General features: G+C 38.4%; 1 protein-coding gene across 7 annotated transcripts in view; it reads right to left on the bottom strand.

Moving 5' to 3' along the window:
* LOC121864645 (UHRF1-binding protein 1-like) overlaps positions 1–20920 on the bottom strand; it is a 126636-nt gene that overhangs the window by 62806 nt on the left and 42910 nt on the right. For 6 of the 7 annotated variants that reach the window (XM_042363763.1, XM_042363760.1, XM_042363764.1 and 3 more), the window contains 4 exons: positions 11081–11201; positions 10540–10690; positions 9769–9961; positions 8122–8154 (listed from right to left, as the gene is read on the bottom strand). In XM_042363763.1, the coding sequence (XP_042219697.1) occupies positions 8122–8154; positions 9769–9961; positions 10540–10690; positions 11081–11201 (498 nt within the window). The remainder of the gene's footprint in view (positions 1–8121; positions 8155–9768; positions 9962–10539; positions 10691–11080; positions 11202–20920) is intronic. The other variant, XM_042363762.1, reaches the window with a different exon arrangement.

Below are 20920 nucleotides of genomic sequence, written 5' to 3' on the forward strand. Positions count from 1 at the left end.
CCATATGTCAACTTCAGATTTGAAAGATGTTGTTCATTACTGGGAGAAGTTCAGGAAACTGGCTTCAAGGCACCCTAATGTGGAAAAAGCAGAACTTGCCTTGTGTAATGTTGAGGACACAGTGGTCTCCTCCTTCAAACATCAGTTAATGATGAGGAGGAGAGATGCCCCACAAACCAGAATTGAGTTTCTTGACTAAAAGGCAGCGGGAAACAGATGCTAACCCTCAGCCTTCCACTTCAAGAAGGAGAGAGGATGTTCCTGGTGGAGAATCTGTCAATCCAGAGGTTCCTGACATTTTCATGGAAGGTGACTCACCTTCCAAGAAGCAGTAAAATGCTTCTCCTCCACCTCCACTTCCTTTTCTTCTCCCTTCTCCTCCTCCACCTCCCACTTCAAATTCACATCATCATCATCATCATCCAGGAGCCTTCTACATACACACCTCAAAGTAAGTGTACTTTATTACCTTTTTTGTTGACTTCAGGCAATTTTCGGTGAGCTGGAACCAATTACCCAAAAACCCATTAAAACAATGGTTTATATATATGCATGTATGCAAGTAAATCACTATGGGTGCAAGTGATCCAGGTATATGCTGATAACCACAAGGAAAGAAGAAAACACGAAGTTCCCAAGCGCTTTCGTGTAATTCACATCTTCAGGGGTGAGTGCAGACTAAGGAGAAGTACAAAACAAGGTGTATATATACAGAGGAGGGTGAGATCAAGTCCACAGTGGTCAGGTATTAGGTAATGACCCTACTAATCTTCAAAGAGCATCGCAGCAGTCGGTAGTCAGGTCAGAGGGTAAGCTGACCCAACCTTCTCACCTGGTTACAAATCTTTGTAATTACGAAATTATCCAGTTTGTACATACCATTACTTAAATTCATGTTGACGGATTCGGTATGTTTAATGAGACTAGATTCTAAAATGTTCCTACTGTCAATTGAATTACAAGATAATATTGAGGAGGCATTATCCCAGTCAATGCAATGCTTATTATCCCTCAAATGAACAAACAGAGCATTGGATTCCTGGCCTGTCCTAACACTATATTTATGTTGTTTAAATCTAGTTACAAGATCTTTACCTGTCTGGCCTAAGTAAAACATATTACATTCCTTGCAAGGAACCTTATAAATGCAGCCACCTGTATTGTTGGGGGAGTTCTTGATTAACATTTGTTTAACAGTGCACGAGTTTTTAAATGCCACATTGATGTTCCAGGTTTTTAGTTGTAAAGGAATTTGAGAGAAATTTTTGTGAAATGGTAATACTAAGAGATTCTTATGGTCATGGGTGGGCTTGGGATCGGTTCTAAAGAAAGATTTCTTAGTAATGTTAAGGCATTTGTCTATGAAAGATCTAGGGTACTTACTGTAGGTTCAAGCCAATATTATAGATATATTTATATTCCTCATCAATGAATTCCAGGCTGCAAATTCTCAAAGCACGTAAAAACATTGATGAAAATACTGACCTGTTTGACTCTATTATGGTGGGCAGAATAATAATGAATGTATGAACACGCATTAGTAGGTTTCCTATAGATACTGAACTTAACGGTGTTACCTATTCTGTGGATCAGACAGTCATGCTCTAATTCCACAGTGAATTTGATCGAGGGGGCTAAGTTATAAAGATGTGGCAGGAAAGCTTTTAGGTCCTCATTACATAGCCAGAGACATAATACATCATCAATATATCTAAACCAGACTGCTGAAGGTGGTAAAATATTACTTAATAGTTTCTTTTCAAAGAATTCCATATATAGGTTGCTTAATACAGGTGAGAGTGGATTACCCATTGCCCTACCAAATTTTTGAGCATATAATTCTCGATTGAATTCAAATTTACAATCCTTAATACATAGTTTGATGAGTTCGATGAAGTCGTCTTTCGAGACGGGCAATGAAATATTATCCAGGGAATCTATGAGGAACTCCAGTAAATCATCAACTTGGACCTTTGTAAAGAGTGATGTTACATTAAAATTGACCAGTTTAAAATCATAATTAATGTGTAAGTTATTGAGTTTATCAACCAGATCCATATTTTTCTTAATATTAGAGTTAGAAATGTTGCCAACTAGGGGATTTAGTAAAGAAACTAACCATTTAGATAATTTATAAGAGATTGACCCAACTGAGCTGATGATGGGTCTTGCTGGGTTGTTAGGCTTGTGGGTCTTGATTACACCGTACATGTATGGCAGTGGAGAGGCAAAGCTGCTCTCATTAAACATCTTGCTTCAACGTTGTCAGGTCATGCGCCGGTTAACGTCCAACCGAACAACGGCCAATCGCATATACGTCCGTGGCCCATGAAAAAAAACAAAAAACCCTCACACCACCACCAAGACCTCCTTCACACCAACACCCACACCCCCCTCACCCCACCACCAAGACCTCCTTCACACCAACACCAACACCTCCCTCACCCCACCACCAAGCATTCCTCCTTCACACCAACACTAACACCTCCCTTACACCACCACCAAGACCTCCTTCACCAACCAACACCTCCTCACCCCACCACCAAGACCTCCTTCACACCAACACCAACACCTCCTCACCCCCACCACCAAGATCTCCTTCACACCAAACACCAACACCTCCTCCCTCACACCACCACCAAGACCTCCTTCACAATCAACACCAACACCTCCCCCACACCAACACCAAGACCTCCTTCACCAACACTAACACCTCCCCCCACACCACCACCAAGACCTCCTTCCACACTAACACCAACACTTCCCCACACCAACACCAAGACCTCCCTCACACCAACACCAACACCTCCCCCACCCCTGGCACCACTCAAGACTCCTTCACACCAACACCAAGACCTCCTCACCCCACCACCAAGACCTCCTTCTTCACACCAACACCAACACCTCCCCCCCCTCACAACCACCAACACTTCCTTCACACCAACACCCACACCTCCCTCAAACCAACACCCACACCTCCTTCACACCAACACCAACACCTCCTTCACACCAACACCACCCTCACCCCACCACCAAGACCTCCCTCACACTACCACTAACATCTCACCCACACCTCCCTCACACCAACACCACCTTCACACTACCACCGACACCTCCCTCACACCAACACCACCTTCACACCACCACCCACACCTCCCTCACACCAACACCTCCTACACCACACCTCCTCACACCACCACCAACACCTCCCCCACACCAACACCCACACTCCCCACACCACCACCCACACCTCCCCACACCACCACCCACACCTCACCACCACCGACACCTCCCCACACCACCACCCACATCTCCCCACACCCAACACCCACACCTCCCCACACCAACACCTCCCTCACACCAACACTAACACCTCCCTCACACCACCACCAACACCTCCCTCACACCACCACCAACACCTCCCTCACACCACCACCAACACCTCCCTCACACCACCACCCACACCTCCCTCACATCACCACTAACACTTCCCTCACAGCACCACCAACACCTACTTCACACCACCTCACTGACACCTCCTCACACCAACACCTCACCACCAACACCTCCCTCACACCAACACCACCACCAACACCTCCCTCACATCACCATAACACTTCCCTCACAGCACTACCAACACCTACTTCACACCACCGCTGACACCTCCCTCAAACCACCACCAACACCACCCTCACATCACCACTAACACTTCCCTCACAGCACTACCAACACCTACTTCACACCACCACTGACACCTCCCTCACCCTGGTCACTTCTATTAACTTTTATAAGCAAAAAACAAAAACTCAACCTAAAGGACATAAATTAACAATTAAATACTTCTCACCACAGGCGCCAACTGTCAAACATGTCACTGTCACCCCTCCCTCCCCCCAACCTCCTCCCAGTGAAGGTTTCTGGTTATACAATAGGCTTTAAGTTTGTATGTTATATAAAATCACAGACTAAAGTTGGGAGAATATAATTTGCATTACTGGAATCCTTGCAAGACAGCGGATGATTTGAATACAAACGTCATATATTTTGCACAAAAGATAAAAATTTTGCTCTCTAATAAAATTCTTAAATTAGATCTAAAATTTGTATGTCTAATGCAAATTATAGCTTGTTTATATTGAAATTAATCGCTGTCTTGTGGGGAGTCCAGCAATGAAAATTATATTCTCCCCGGTCATTTCTATGAAATTTTATGAGCAAAAAACAAAAACTAATTTAAACATAAATAAACAAATAAATACTCCACCAGATCTTCGCCTTAACTGTCAAAGTACACCTCACTTCCCCCTCCCTCCCTCCCTCCCTTCCTCTCCCCAGCCAGGGTTTTAGGCTTACAGTTTTTATCTTACATTATATCTCACACTAAAGTTAGATTATAATTTGCATTGCTGGAGTCCTTGCAAGACAGTGTGTATATTATGAATATAAACGTCATATATTTTGCACAAGAGATAAAAAATTTTGCTCTGTGATAAAATTCTTAAATTAGATCTAAAATTTGTATGTCTAATGCAAATTCTAGCATGTTTATATTCAAATTGGTCGCTGTCTTGTGAGAATTCTAGCAATGTTAATTATATTCTCCCAGGTCATTTCACTGGCATTTTAAAATGAGAGAAGCTTAGTAGGACTGTTAAATAAACACACAGACCTTCGCCTCAAACTGTTAAACATATCACCTCAAGCCCCCCCCAACACCCGTAGCTGGCTGGATGGCTCCGTCCCTCCCTCCCTCCCTCTCCCCCAGCCAGGGTCTTAGGCTTTCAGTTTTTATCTTATATAATATCTCAGACTAAAGTTTGAAGATTATAATTTGAATTGCTGGAATCCTTGCAAGACAGCCAATAATTTGAATATATACGTCATATATTTTGCTCAAGAGATAAAAATTGTAGTACATTAGTGTACAGTACTGTAGTACATTTTATAATATAGAGTTTTTCAACTGTATTTTTGGGTAGATTTACATAAATTTCTTCATTTATTTTCATCCATTTACATGCACACACCATACTAAAAGTAACGTAAAAGAAATAAATGACCTTAGTGCAAAGTTGGAGTGCACATGTACTAATTTGATTACGGTACTAAAATTGTTATGTCTAGTGCAAATTATAGGTTGTTTATATTTAAATTAATCACTATCTTACAAGAATCCCAGCAATGTAAATTATATTCACCCAGGTCATTTCACTGGCTTTTTATAAGAGAGAAGCTTAGTCACTTAAGAACTGATAAACAAACACGTGTTAGACCTTGGGCAGGTGCCAACTGTCAAACATACTACCTCACCTCCCGCTCCCCTCCCCCCCCACGCTCCCTCGCTCCCTCCCTCCCTCTCTCTCCCCCATCTGCCCAGCATTGCTGGAATCCTTGTAAGACAGCGAATAATTTTAATATAAACATCACGTATTTTGCACAAGAGATAAAAATTAATCACCTATATCACATTACAGTAGGGATTTAAGAGAAAAAGTGTATATGTACGTATATAGTATTCCACATACACGTAAGTATAAACACAAAGTTTATGTGATGATCGGACAACGTCCATTTCAAGTATATATATATAACAATTAATACCATATTCGTCAAACTTTCAGATTTTAAACCCTAGATAATTTATGACCCAATCAGCTTACATCCTTATTTCATTCGTAGAATATTTAATTACAAAAATATAATAAAATAAAATAAAATAAAATTTTCACATAATAACTGAACCCCGATATGTATTATAAAAAAAAATGTAAAAAAATGAAGAGCGCCTTGTGCAAAGAAGCTGCCTTGCTAGTGTGTCTGTGGTTGTCGGAGGGTGTGTGTATGTGGGTGGTTGTTGAAGTGTGTGTGTGATGTGTGGGTGTAATGTTTGGCTGAAGAGTGTGGGAGTCGAACCTTTTTGGGGGGTGGGGGGCTTGTTCGGTCACTTTTCTCTTCCCCCCCCTCCCCCTTCCTCACTCAAGCGTGGGTAATTGTGATAGGGAGATGATTTTGACACCATAATGATCCTTAATAAATTCTCTACAAAACGTTTCCAGTAAGATATCCGTAAACGAAATATTTCTATAGGATATAGTGATGGGAATTCCATTCTTTTATTAAAAAAAAAAACTTCAGAAATGTTGATACCGGAATCAGTAAAATCAGTTCTAATTTCGTTAGACACACCATTTTTTTTTATCAAAATAATCCTGTATACTTTATCTAAAAGTTTGGTAAAATAAATATATTAAAAAAAAAAAGCTCTATATGATACGGGCGTGAATATAGCTGTTACCTTTAGCCTCTTCACCACTGATCGGCTCGTTAGTCGCAACAGCCAGCAGCCAAGGAGGAGCAAACATCAATGAAGGAGGAGCAAGCAGTGGCAGAGGAACCCCAATCAGCTCAGGAGGAGGAGCAGGAGGAGGCAGCTGCAGTCTCAGTGACTCACCACCCTTCTCCTCCGCTCCCACAATCAGCCTCTCCGCTCCTACCATCCGCCTCCTCCGCTTCAATACCCACTACACACACGCTCTACCACCTCCACCCATCGGTGAGTACCAACGCAAACTTAGGAGTTGTATATGAATGCACTATTTTCTATAGAAATGGCAATGATTTTCTGTATACAGTATATATAATGCATTTCATGGGGCAAAGGGAGGCTCAGGAACGTAACTCCTGTATTTTATATATTTATTTTGGGGAAAATTGATCCACTTAACTTTGTTTCGTATAACGTCACGTTTTCAGGAACGTAACCCCGATGTTAAGCGAGGACTATATTAAAACTCAAGTCATAAAAATATAACTAACTTTTTTGTGATGTGTATCCTTGAAGGCAGATCAGCTGTTGATTGCAACGTGTGTAATATTGTACCAACTTGTGTAGTGGTAGACAAAACTCCTATCTTCATTTACTGCCTTAATGTTACATGTAGCATAGAACACAGCAATACTGCTACAGTAGAGTACAGTGGTACTTCAGTAACAACTCACAGATAAATCACTGCATGCAGTATACACAACACTGAGTATTCACAATAAATACCATGAGGAGGTAAAGTTGGAACATTTCCAAAGTGCAAAAAATAAAGTGATCATAGACATCACTGAATAAAATGATAAAAGTAACCTTGCTGGACTACAACTAAGGCATGAAGTCTGTGCTCCCTGTTATTTACGGTAAATTATTTAAATTATACAGCTGTCATTAAAAAGTAAGCTTAACAATAAGGTAATGGGCATAAATGAACAAAACTGTACAAGCACCAACTACTTATATATACAGGCGCTCCACTACTTATGAACGAGTTGCGTTTCTGAGACGTGTTCGCTAGTCCAACATTACTCTTGTAGATACCAAACATACTATTGTCAAAAATGAAAAGATAATGTATGTTTAATACAGCTATACCATACAATACAGCCTTAAAACCTGGTTCACTCTTCTCCTCTTAGGTAATGCATGTTCTATCTAGAATTTTCTTCAAAATAATCCCTGTCTCATTCACATTAAACACCTGCTGTGGAAGGTAGCCCCCTCAATGATAATGTTTGCATCTCTGAAAGTTTGTAAGTCGAATGTTTTTAAGTAGAGGAGCACCTGTTCATAAATATAGATTTTGACCAAACAGAGAAAAGCTAATGTATAAGCAAGATCAACTTACAAATAGTCTCAAAAAAACAAAACAAAAAACAAGAAATAATTTTACAACTATTGTTAGGAACTGCTGTGTCTTCATTGGTATTGATTCAGAGGTTAATATACTATACAAAATATATTAACCATGCAGAACGGTGACAGGAGGTTTGTATCCTTACAAAAATTAATCAAAGTTGACAACAATGCAATAAAGTTGATATGAAGAGCCATTAGTAAAGTTGATGAGTTGTTTGATTGTAAAAATATGATGCACTAAAACACATCATCAAAGAGACTGACAGGGTGCCATGAAGAACTTTATTCACTGAATGTGTGGCCATTGCTGCCATGCACCCCATCCCCTTCCTTCAGCAATCTCCAACAATTAAGGTTACAGGAATAGTATTATTCCTGAAGGGGAATACGAGGACTTAGCACACAAGAGGAGCAAGTATCTAACAAACGTATGAGATCACCTGTCTTCTTCCGTAGCCTTTTGTTGTGTCCAGCTTTATGGTGATGGGAAGTAAGAGACAGTCAAGTTAGAATAGACACAGCATGACAGACAAAGGAGACTAAGGCAGTGTGGGAATCAACACTTAAAGGCTTAGCAATGCATGATATTAAATAATGTGAAACTAGAGAGGGCGATTTATTTTAGTCTTCGAACACAAATCTTACTCCTTCTTGACTATGGTTCAGTACAAGTTGGCTGGAAGTTAGAGTAACAGTGACTCTGCCTCATTCTCTGTACTTGTTCTTTTTAGCTGCTTTACCACATAAAATGAAGAGCTTTATCTGAGTGATAATAATAATATTAGTGTGCCCTAAGTCGTCATCTCTACTTCAAAATTTGAGTGTACTGTACATTCATGCACAACCAAGGACATAGAGATGGATTATATTCTGAGTAGACCAAATGTCTTATATTGCATGGAAAGCATTTGAACACAGTCATTATTAACCTAATAATCTAGGGCCCATATACTCTATAATGACCAACATCAAAACAAAGGACTACAAATAATGCCCCTGAGGGGATGTTTGTTCATCCTCAGCACTTCCTTGCAGTTTATAAAATGTGGTCCCTACCACAATTCAAAATATACCACATTAACCCATATTGACTTAAAAACATGCATATCCAACTTGTGTTATGGAAACCAAAACAAGTACAGGTAATGTTCACTTACGACTGGTGGTGGCCGTACACACATTTGTGGCTTACTGTATGTGTGAAACTTAACATTAGTCTCCAGGGTTCTGGGACAGTCATTCACAAAGAGTCCAAGAGATTCATTAGATTGTCTACTGAGAAGTGATGGGCCCCAATCAAAACAAGTCCAAACCTAACTCCACCAAAACCATTGGACTAATACCCAATCCTAATAGTCATCCCCAATCCCAATGGTCCCGGGACATAAGGTGTCCCAGTCCTAATTTTCTAGTTAGTTTAACCTGGACCAAAGTATAACTGGAACCTATTTGACTTGCAACTCTGAGTCACATATTAGCCTTTTCCTGCTGTGGTACAGGATAGGTGGAGAAGAGCTGACCCCATGAAATCTTATCATTCATCAGCTAGTGGGTCCCCTCCTCCCCCCAACTGGATGCTAGTTCACTAAGGTGTTGAGCTGCTATCATTTAGCAGCTAGAAGGTAATACACCACTGGTAGGATGCTAGTTTATTTAAAGCGTGTTCCACCATAAACAAGCACATCAAGTACCGGTAGTGTACTTATTTTACTTTTAATTGCACAGGGGATACAATGAAAGAACTAAAGTCCTCCACTCTGGCTTGGAATCGAACCCAAGACCATCCACTTGTGAAGAGAACGCACCACTACTAAACTATGGACTCACATGAAATTATGCAACGGTTAAATAAGATAGTAAAAATTGCAATAAGTTAATGATGAGGAATTTAAATATATATGAGGGATATAAAAGCCCATGCTAAGTTAACACCTCAAAACAAATAAGCATTATTTGTTCCCATACTTACTTGTGTAAACTACCTGTTAACAATAAGTTGCCTCACTCATTTTCTTCATTAAATTTAAAGAGTGAAAAAAGTTACACAAATAGACAAAGATTCAGAGATACAATATACTATAATTTACCTGAGATGAATTCTTTTGGAGTCTGTTTTCGCTTAGTGGTTGACACTCTGTAAACACAAAAATCGCTGACACGAAGCACGCAACAAGATGACATGAGCTTTCGAAGTTGTGCGGCAATCATAACCTTAAGAGGGCTGCCCTGGGTTGCACCACCACCTTCACCGGGCCCATGACCTGTTCGACCTCCTGGGGTCTGGAAAAAGTATCAATTTAATATTTTTTTACAGATTTATAGACTGTTTCTTCCTGACAACAAAAATTACTTACAAGATCTGGGAGACAACTTAAGGTTACTTCACTTCATCTATTTTCTATACTATAAGGATAATATCTTGTGGTGTTTAAGCTAATCTGAACTATACAGTATACGTATATTACTTCATGTAACAAACCATTCATCCTTTACTATACTTGTCAGTAATGTAGTTAAGACCAACAATGAGACCATTCACATTTTCAGGCTTTATGGATCACCTGAAGTACTCACCTAAAGTTTTGCCCTCCAGCTTACCACCCTGAAACTATGAGTACAGGTATCTGGGAGGCTATTCTTTAGGTGACTCGTAAAGGCTAAAACTGAGAATGGTCTCATTCATGGTGGTTTTGGTTACATCACTGTTATATGTCAATGCTATCTTCCTAAGTACTGTACTGTGACATCCTTTCTCAAATTTATGGTGGATCTTTCAGGTGATAGCCTAACTTAATCAAAGCAGTTAACATGAAAAAACAACTACAGTAATTGTGAGCATACGACGATGATTAACGCACCTGATGTGAAGGACCATGACGAGTGTGTGGAGGTGCACGGGCAAGAGGGGTGTGAGAGGACCGGCTTGAGTTCAGGGTGTCCGTAAGCAGTGTTTTAAACTGCACTATGGATTCCTGAGCCCATAATGCTGGTCCACAGTCTGCACAGTATCTATAAATTATCAAACTGATTACTTAAAAGAAGAGAAAAGAGAAGGTTGGCAGTAAAGGTGGACAAGTCTCCTGCACCACTGCATAAAAGTCAATGAGCCTGAATGAATATGCTAAATTTTTATTCTTTCTCAAGTATATTTGTGATATATCGACTTATAAAGGTCTGTTTAAAATCCAGACTAGTTTGAGTTATCATGTTCACAACTCCCAAACAGTGAATGCATCCTCACATTCTGCTCCAGATGGCAAGGATAAAATCTATAAACTATGCGTGTGTGCGCACTTGCCTCGCAACAAGGTGAATAATTTAGTCATCTCAATTAAACACTGATGCTACAATAGCTCCAGCTCCACTTTCTCCTTACAACATAAATCATGAAATACACACTTGATCCAATGTCCTCTGTCTCCGGTTGCCAAATGGTAGGGATAGAAGTCCATCTCCAGCTGACAGATGGCAACCTGAAGAGCTGCCCCTGATGACAAGTCTGGGTGGCTTGACCGTCCCACTGGAAGAATAGTTATTCACACTAAGTGCACTTCTACATCTTTGTAAAATGATGTACAGTACTTCACAACACCTAAATTCACATACAACATTATAATTAATTTACCTATTAAACTGTATAATGTATCCCCAATCTTAGTGTAAACAACCTCTTCAATAAATGATAATACAGGGATACTTTGTACTGTACCGTTGTTAAGTCTACCAGGCAGTTTTATGCATTGTACAAGTGAAAGCACAATAAGTACTCAGATACAATTATTACAGCATTATACTAATTACAGTAGTTTGATTGTTTTCAACTATAAATCTTACACGATACTCTCAATTTCTTGGGGAGTAAATTAATAATGCTTATCTACAAAACTTTCCTTCGTGTAGAGTACAGTGCTGTATAGACAGTTGTAAATGATATTCAGATTTATAACAGATTAGCAATAACGATTTGGATGAGTTCTGCAGGGGCTCTTTGTCACCCTCTGCAAAACATTACATTAAAGAGACAGGAAGCTGCGTGAAGCCAAGATGTCTGTGTATTAGGGAGAAACATTTTACATAAATATAAAATTGTTCAAGCTCACACCATCATAATAAATGCGTGAGGTGGGCTGTGATGCTTTGATGAACAAAGGAGAAATAAATAAAAATGGAGATATGTGGAATGTATTTTTGAAGTGGCTTAATATATACTGAAAGACCGAGTTATAATATACATTAGGTATGGTTCTCAAGATTAAGAGGGAATGTTCTCAGTAATTCTGTTGATGGCAACAATGATTAAAGGAGCATTATAAAAAAAAAAAAAAAATTCAGCTGAGTGCAAGTTTTACTTTTCTATTTTTACAAACATCTTTCTTGTAGTTCCATCTACTTGTCACACATTCTTAAATTCAATAAAATATGTAAACAAGATATATTTTACTGTCTGAAGGAAAGCTTATGGTAACATGTATCAACATTAAGGAAACATACCACCAATAACTTATCCTCTGGCAGGATTTAAACCCAATATAAAACCTTCTAAAATAATATAAACTAACACCTATATCTATGCCATATTTCCCTACACTTCCTTGCCTCTCTACCAGTGTCTTAACTCTCAGCTGGCTAATCTCTTAATTATTAGTTTTTTACTACTAACATGAGACTGCTGGATTTGTTTGCTCATGTCATAATAGTGTTGTATTGTTACTGATGAAACAATGGGAGTTATTGAGATGGTTGACAAAGATGCTTTTAGTCCAGAATAAGAGAAACTGATGAATAACTACACAGGAATCAATATGACTTAACACCATCTGTAGGATGAGGAAGTCATTGATGAGTCATAAGTGCTGAAATTTGTAAAAGATAATGCGGTTACTTTTTTTCCTTTTATACTTTTTCAAGTCTTTTTTCCACTTAGTGCAGGATATATATTTTGTAGTGTACTGAAAGTGTGGGATGGTTTATGGCCCCTACAGCGAATCAGCCAATGTCTTCAACCAGGTGGGTGGGTCTGACTTCAAGGACAACGATATGTGTATCTAACTCCAATTTTCTAGACATCTGTAAACCAGTTGGACTTTAATGGCTGATTGGATAAGGTTATGTTACCAGTAATAGCTCATACTGTACTGGATACAGGTTGGTGACTATTATTGAGATCATGGTAAAAGCACACTGCAGGAAAGCCTCCGATAACGACGGTTCTAATTTAAGACCCTGGTTAATTTAGGACCCAATTCAATTTACACCATTATTTTCTTCGTAATTATGACGAAAATAGAATAAAAAATAAAATAAAATTACTTTTCATATAAATACCTGTAATAACTAAATCCAAATATGTATTAAACAAAAAATAAAATAAAATAACACCGCTTTGCACACGGAGGCTGCCCGGCTTGTGAGTGGTGATGCCAGCATCAGTAGTATAAACAGTAGCAGCTTGGCGGGCTTTTTGTTTTCACGCATCTGAACAGGAAAAGAAAAAAAAACTTTCTTGGGTTTCTTACTGCATTTTTGCTTCCCTATTCAATATGATCAAGAGAGCAAGTGATGGTAGTGCTGGTTCAAAAGCTAAAAGAAAGTGTATAAGCTTAACCAAGAAACTAGATGTGCTAAAACGATATGAAAAGGGTGAGAGGTCTGTGGATATTATATGGAGCAAGCATTGAACATGTTTTCTGAAGTGGATCCATTAACAGAACGAAGCATTAAATTAACAGGGAAGCGAAAAATGCATATGACCTCTACATAAAGATGTATAATGAGAAAAGAAAGCATCTGTGCAAGGTTCTTTCAACAGCTTTATTATTCTAAGGCCTAAACCATTAACCAGCTACACCATCAAATTCAACATCATAAGCAGCTTCAGCAACAACTTCAGGTTCAGCAACAGCTATGACATCTTTACGGAAAGCTACAGCTTCAGCCAGAGTTGAACCTGATAACTTTGTCATCTAAGTAAAAACTCACACAACATTCATTGGCTGTCTTATTTAAAACATATATGAACAGTAATAAGTGCTGCTTTCATATTCTTAAGTAGAGAAATGACTATAAGTTTTCCCATGTACGCACTTACATACAGTGAGTTCTGCTATAACGCGTGTTTTGATAACGCGAATTTGCTCTAACGCGATTTATGAATTAGGAACGATATTTGTATAACGCGAACGCTTGTTTGCTATAACGCGATTTTTGCTTACTATTTCTCCAATTTTGTGGTATTAACTGTGAATATGGTAAAGAAGAATATCTCCAAGAAGCCTTCTGGTGATAGAATTCCCGGTGATGATCGTAAAAGAAAGGATATAACACTTGAAGAGAAGCTCGATTTTATCAACCTCAAAATCACCCTTCTCCCCCATCAAGTTACATTCATATTTTTTCAAGGTAAAGTGTTACATTTACTGTATGATTTCATTATCAGATATGAATGTAACATTTATTTAGACTGTGCTATCCTTTGTGTTAGGCTAACTACTAAATTTTTTCGATTTCAAGTAATCTGCACCTAACCCTATTTTCTCCATAAGCCCTGTTATTTCTATTACGCGATTTTCTATAACACGATATTTTACAAGAACATAATTATCGCGTTATAGCAGAACTACCTGTACGTTAACGTTCCCAATTCAACTCTCTTTTTTCTTTACCATTAGTGGTTAGTTACTTGTATTGTTCCATTTATTAACATTAAATAACATTACTTAAAACATACATATTCATTTTCTCACATTAATTTTACTACAGCAACAACCAGGGTCATATTTTGTTAAGTTTCAGATGGATAACTGACACTATGGCAGTAAACACTGACAACAACAATGGCAACCCATCTCCTCTTGGGTGACCATATTATTATTGATTTATATTGTATAAGGTGCATTCATAAACATTATTTTAAGAGGGTAAAAGCCACACAAAAGATATGAAAATGTCAGACTTTGGAATGCATCTCATTATTATTGCTTTATTTTAATGGTAATTAATAATTCACGGTACGATGATTCACCTTACACTGCAATATTGAAGGACACATTACTGTCGTTATTTGAGGCTTTACTGAATAGTACCTCCTCCTCACTTACTATAATCCACTATACATAAGTCAGGGGAAGCTAATGGATGGAAAAACTTCTTTAACCTCTCTGTCTTCTTCTGAATCCCTGAGCACACTTTATAAAATTTAATGTTAAACATTCACAATGGTAACAGAGTACCCGAAAAGGCTGGGTTCTTGGTCAGCATTCAATATGTGAGGATAATACGGTGGGGGGTGGCTGATGTATAAGAGTATAATTCTCTATAGGATCATCCCACAAGTTCATTGGGGAATAAGTCATAAAACATACTTATAACAAGATATCATTAATTCATACATATCAGAGGAAATTGGTGTTAATGACCAAAAGTGAAGAAGTTCACAAATTCTGGTAACTTGGAGAGACATAAATCTACAACTGAATGTTATCTCTCTTAACCCTTAGACCCCGGGTGACGTTCCAGAACGTCCGCCTATTCCTGCGACGCTTTTTCTTCTTTTTTTAAAGGTTGATTTTTCTCTTTTTATCCCCGCTGGGGGGATACTGCCAGCAGCACCCTAACCCAGGGCTTAAGGGTTAAAATCAAACCCGGCCTGACTTTTGTAATAAATTACAGTGATACATAATATGATAAATATTATTAAAGGAGCAGGAATGAACAAATCTGACAGATAAAACACCACACCATTAATGTCCTGTATTTAAGGGGCAAATAAAAATAACTCATTTAGCTGATGGACTCTTCTGTCATATATTGGAAACATTCTCAGATTTGATTGAAAAAACAAATTAATGTTTTCTTTTTTAAATTATTAGTATTTGATCATGTCATACTTTTGTGTTTGCTTCCAACACCAATATCTGGGATGCTCAAATCTTTGGAAGAACTTCAAAATATTATGGCTGAAAGTCAGATGATAGCAGGATATAGTGACAGGGTATAATTCATAGAGAAACTGGTGCACAGAATGGCAGATAGACAGTAACTGCCAATAGCTTGAATAGTAAAGGAGATTCTACCCAAGATAATGAATGCACTTTATCCATTTCAAGAATTATCCAATACAAGAGATGTAGAGAAAAATGTGTAGAGTCAATAGTTATGTGATAAACTGAAGTGTGTAGTACAAGCCATGAGACAGGCATTTCTATAAAATAAATTTTCAACATCTCTAAAGTTTCAGCTGTGTTGAATCAGCTTTTGGTAGAGTGGGAAAAAATATCCTGTCATTCTTTAATCTAAAATAAATTTTGCCTAAAATACCTCTTGTCAAACATTCCACATTCGAAAGTATCTACATTTTCTTTAACAATGCAAAGGAGAATTTTACTGAACATATTTCAGGACAACACCAATCTCACACACTGAGGTTTTATGAAATATGTGAATACAGCTGCTCCCCGACTTACGACGGGGTTAGGGACCGACATCCAGGTCGTAAGTCAAAATGGTCATAAGTCGGAAATGCTTAAATAATACATAGAAAATCTAAAATGGGTGTCTATTTTTCTTCTCAGCACCACAAAACTCTCACTTTTAACCTTGCCAGCCATTTTAAGGTGAATTACAGATGAAAATTTTGCCTGTGTACTGACTCTGTGACTCGAAAATACGTAATTTGACCAAATATTGGTACGACTGAGGCAGGTCGTAAGTGCGGGTGGATGTAAGTCGAGAAGGTCGTAAGTCGGGGAGGAGCAGTACTGTTGTTTTTGGTACTGCAGCCCCTGCTTCACATGGGTGCACAGTTCAAGAACCAATATGTCAAGAGTTCGATCCTCGGCTCAGACACAAGTGAGAAGGGTGTTATCCAGTGTGACACTACCAAACATTACAGGTTTCCCAGTCCTTTGTTTCCTCCCGTACTAACACTGGATACAGCACCCAAATGGCTAGTAAGCTGATAATTGGCAAAAATCTGTTTGACTGGAGTTTCTGAATTGCAAGGTTGTCGTGCATGTGTTTGTGGACGGTTGTGTTGGGATAATGTTGAGTCTGTGGTGCATTTTTTGTCGCTAGGGTGAGAAGAATAGTTTAACACAATAATGCAAGGACCTGTGGTGTGTTATGTTGAAATGTGTGTTCCTGATGTTGAAATACTCTTTGTCTTGTATGGGGATTTTCTTGTTTCACATTGTAGGTGACTAATATTTGTAAATTTAGTGTAAATTGAAGCCCACCTTGAACTAGTATACTTGTAGTTTACTGTAGTGTTGAAGGAATCTGTATACAACTGTTAATGGTTCTTTTGAGTCCAATGATTGTGTTTATGAGTGTTCAAAGTGTACAGTGTACTGAATTTGTGTATGAAAATGGCACTGATGTTATTTGTGTACAGTGTGAAAGTCATGTTAGTCTAATCTAATGGTGACCTGTGGTGTAATGATCAGCATGCTCACCTCTCAAGTGAGTAGTCCCAGGTTCGATTCACAGGCAGAGTGAAACTATGGGCAAGTTTCTTTACACTATTTGCCTCTGTTTACCCAGCAATAATTGAGAACCTGGAAGTTAATTGATTTTCAGATCATGTTCCGGGGTAATGGTTAGCCAGTGCAGTTGGCGAGTTGTCCGGTCTTCTTGAATTATACCTTGGCACTGGGTAGTACAACTCATTACCTTGGGGTGTGGTTGCTGTGTTAGCAACAGCTTTTACTCTTTAAACAAATTCATGCCTAGGTGGCTCTAGGTCCAGCCATCCTTAAACACAAGGGCAACCATTAATGTACAATAAAAACCCATAATTTAAAATAATTGGTGGTCTACCCCTTAAGAATTATGAGATTTTAAGAAATATGAGGGATACCTTCTCCTGACAAGAGGGAGATAGAGGGCTGCATAAGTTTATATTTTTTAATACCTGTCTCTCTAGGATCTTTCTCAGATGTGAGTGTAGCATAGAACTAGGTGTGGGTTACCTGGGGTTTTATTGGATTACAGGAAATATTAAGCAAAATGAAGATCAATACAATTAGTTTCATAAACACACAGCAAGTTTTTAATTTTAGTATTTCATTATCTTTATGATACTAGACAAATTTTTTCTCACTCTTTTTCTTTAAATCAAAGACAGAAATGGTGTGGCAGAGAAGCTTGTAACTCAGGGCTCATGGGGTGACCAACTCTGTCAACCAGAGACTTCATGAAAAAAAATTCTTGGTTGAGAATGGGTTACAACTACAGTACTATATACCTTTAGTTAATCCCTATTCCACTTATATTATATTAGGTTTGGTGAAGTTAAATAAAGTACAGTAACATATGAGTAATTCAATTAGGCAAGGTTAAGTCATGTATGGTAAAATTATGATAGGTCAAGTTAGGTAAATTGTAGTATGGTAAGGTAAGGCAGGGTGAGGTAAAGTATGGTAGGGTAAGGCAGGGCAAGGTAAGGTAGGGTAAGGTAAAGTAGAGTAAGGTAAGGTAGGGTAAGGTAAGGTAAGGTAAAGTAGAGTAAGGTAAGGTAGGGTAAGGTAAGGTAAGGTAAAGTAGAGTAATGTAGGGTAAGGTAGAGTAAGTTAAGGTAAGGTACGGCAAGGTAAGGTAAGGTAGGGTAAGGTAAAGTAGAGTAAGGTAAGATAGGGTAAGGTAGAGTAAGGTAAGGTAGGGTAAGGTAAGGCAAGGTAAGGTAAAGTAGGGTAAGGTAAGGTAGGGTAAGGTAAGGTAAGGCAAGGTAAGGTAAAGTAGAGTAAGGTAAGGTAAGGTAAGGTAGGGTAAGGTAAGGTAGGGTAAAGTAAGGTAGGGTAAGGTAAAGTAAGATAAGGTAGGGTAAGGTAAAGTAAGATAAGGTAGGGTAAGGTAAAGTAAGAACATAAGAATGGAGGAAACTGCAGAGGGCCTATTGGCTCATACTGGGCAGTCCCGTTTACACCCAACCCCTATCGCTCAATTCTATAGTGTGATGACCGAGTTCCTTGTCCGAAACTTGGAATGAATCATCCAACCTATGTTTGAAGCTATCCAGCGTATTCGAGTTAATGATGATGTTTGGTAACTTGTTCCACTCATCCACTACTCTATTTCCAACCCAGTGTTTACCTATCGTGCGCCTAAATCTAAATTTGTCTAATTTAAAATCATTGTAACAAGTTCACTCCTGGTTGGATAGTTTGAGTACAGTACCTTTGTTTAACCTTGACTTACATTTATACACCTCGATCATATCACCCCTCACTCTACGTCTCTCGGGGGAGAGCAAATTAAGGTAAGGTAAGGTAAAGAAGGGCAGGGTAAGGTATGGTAAGGCAGGTTAAGGTTAGGCAAGGTAATGTAAGATTAGGTAGGTTAAGGTAAGGTAAGTTAAGGTAGGGTTCATTAAGGTAAGGTAGGGTAAGGTAAAGTGGGGCAGTATAAGGCAGGGTGAGGCAAGGCTGGGTGAGGCAAGGTAAGATGTGCGGAAGATAAGTTAAGGTATGTCAAGGAAAATATAATGTTAGTTAGGACTTGGGACATAATAGGGGAGGACCAACTTGTGTACTGTGTCAGGCCAGAGGCTCCAACACAGGTACAGTATTACAGGTTGTGACTATAGTTATACTGTACTCCAGTATGATGGTGCCAACATTCTGATTCTACATTTATTAATACTGTACTTATGCACGATATCAAACTTCTACTTGTATACTTATAATCTAAACCAGGCATGGGCAACCCGTGGCCCGTGAACCACATGTTGCCCTAACTATGTCTTTGTATGGCCTGTGGTGTGATGAGAAATTCTATTTAATGTGGCCCGTGGTTCAGGTAGATGCAGCCAGCTTATGGTGTGTAAAGCAATAATTATTAAAAGAATAATCTTCACAAACAATTCATTACTGTTTCATCACCTAAGAATAAGTAACTAGGAAAATGTAACAGTGAAATAAGTATATATAGTCAACAATATAAACATTTGAACTTGTGTGAATTTACGGGCCAAGTTCAGTGTGGTCTGTTTGATGGATTAATTGTTGTGGCAATGGGTCACTTGGGAATTAACTACGGTTGGGCAAGTCCAAGTGGGGTCACGGGCAGGCTATCTGTTCTAGCTATTTATTCTTGTCTGATTAGGTCTCTCCATATACTTATACGGGGTATATACAGGTATACATACGTTACGGGTAATTTTGCAAAATAACTTACAAACAGACAACCTAAGCTAACCTAACCTTATGGTTAGGTTAAGTGAGAGATTAGGCTAGGATGGCTCGTGTAGATTGATACACAGTTAAGAGGTCCTGTTCTTTTTTTTTTAACTTTGGTTAGACTGTTTGCAAGTTAATTTGCAAAATTACCGGCATACATGCTGGGAATTTTGCAAAATAACCGATCTCACAATATATATACAGCTAATCCCCGACTTACGACGGGGTTAGGGACCCAAACCCAGGTCGTACGTAGAAATGGTCGTAAGTCGGAAATGCTTAAATAATACATAGAAAATCCAAAATGGGTGTCTATTTTTATTCTCAGCACCACAAAACTCTCATGTTTAAGCTTGCCAGCAATTTTAAAGTGAATTACAAAAGAAAATTTTGTCTGTGTACTGACTTTGGGACTCGAAAATACGTAATTTGACCAAATTTTGGTAAGACTGCGGCAGGTCGTAAGTGCAGGTGGTCGTAAGTCGAGTAGGTCGTAAGTCGGGAAGGATAAGGATATATATGCAAGTAAATCACTGTAGGTGCGCGTGATCTAGGTATATGCTGATAACCACAAGGAAAGAAGAAAACACGAAGTTCGCGTTAATTCACATCTTCAGGGGTGTATATATATATATATATATATATATATATATATATATATATATATATATATATATATATATATATATATATATATATATATATATATATATATATATATATATATATATATATATATATATATATATATATATATATATATATATATATATATATATATATATATATATATATATATATATATATATATATATATATATATATATATATATATATATATATATACACACACACACAATCAACACCTCAACCCGCCAGGGTTCGAACCCACGGCCCTCAAGCCTATGACTGTGACCGGGGAACGCTAACCACTGGACCACCAGGATACAAAAGCAGTCCTAGACTTTGTTATATTACACACAAAGCCTGTTCAACGAGCTTATGGCGCCGTGAACCTCTAATGGGGACCAGCCGTATCACGTAGGTGGTCAGAGTAACGTTTTAC

Source organism: Homarus americanus, unplaced genomic scaffold, assembly GCF_018991925.1.
Source record: "Homarus americanus isolate GMGI-L3 unplaced genomic scaffold, GMGI_Hamer_2.0 scaffold57965, whole genome shotgun sequence".
Lineage (NCBI taxonomy): Eukaryota > Metazoa > Arthropoda > Malacostraca > Decapoda > Nephropidae > Homarus > Homarus americanus.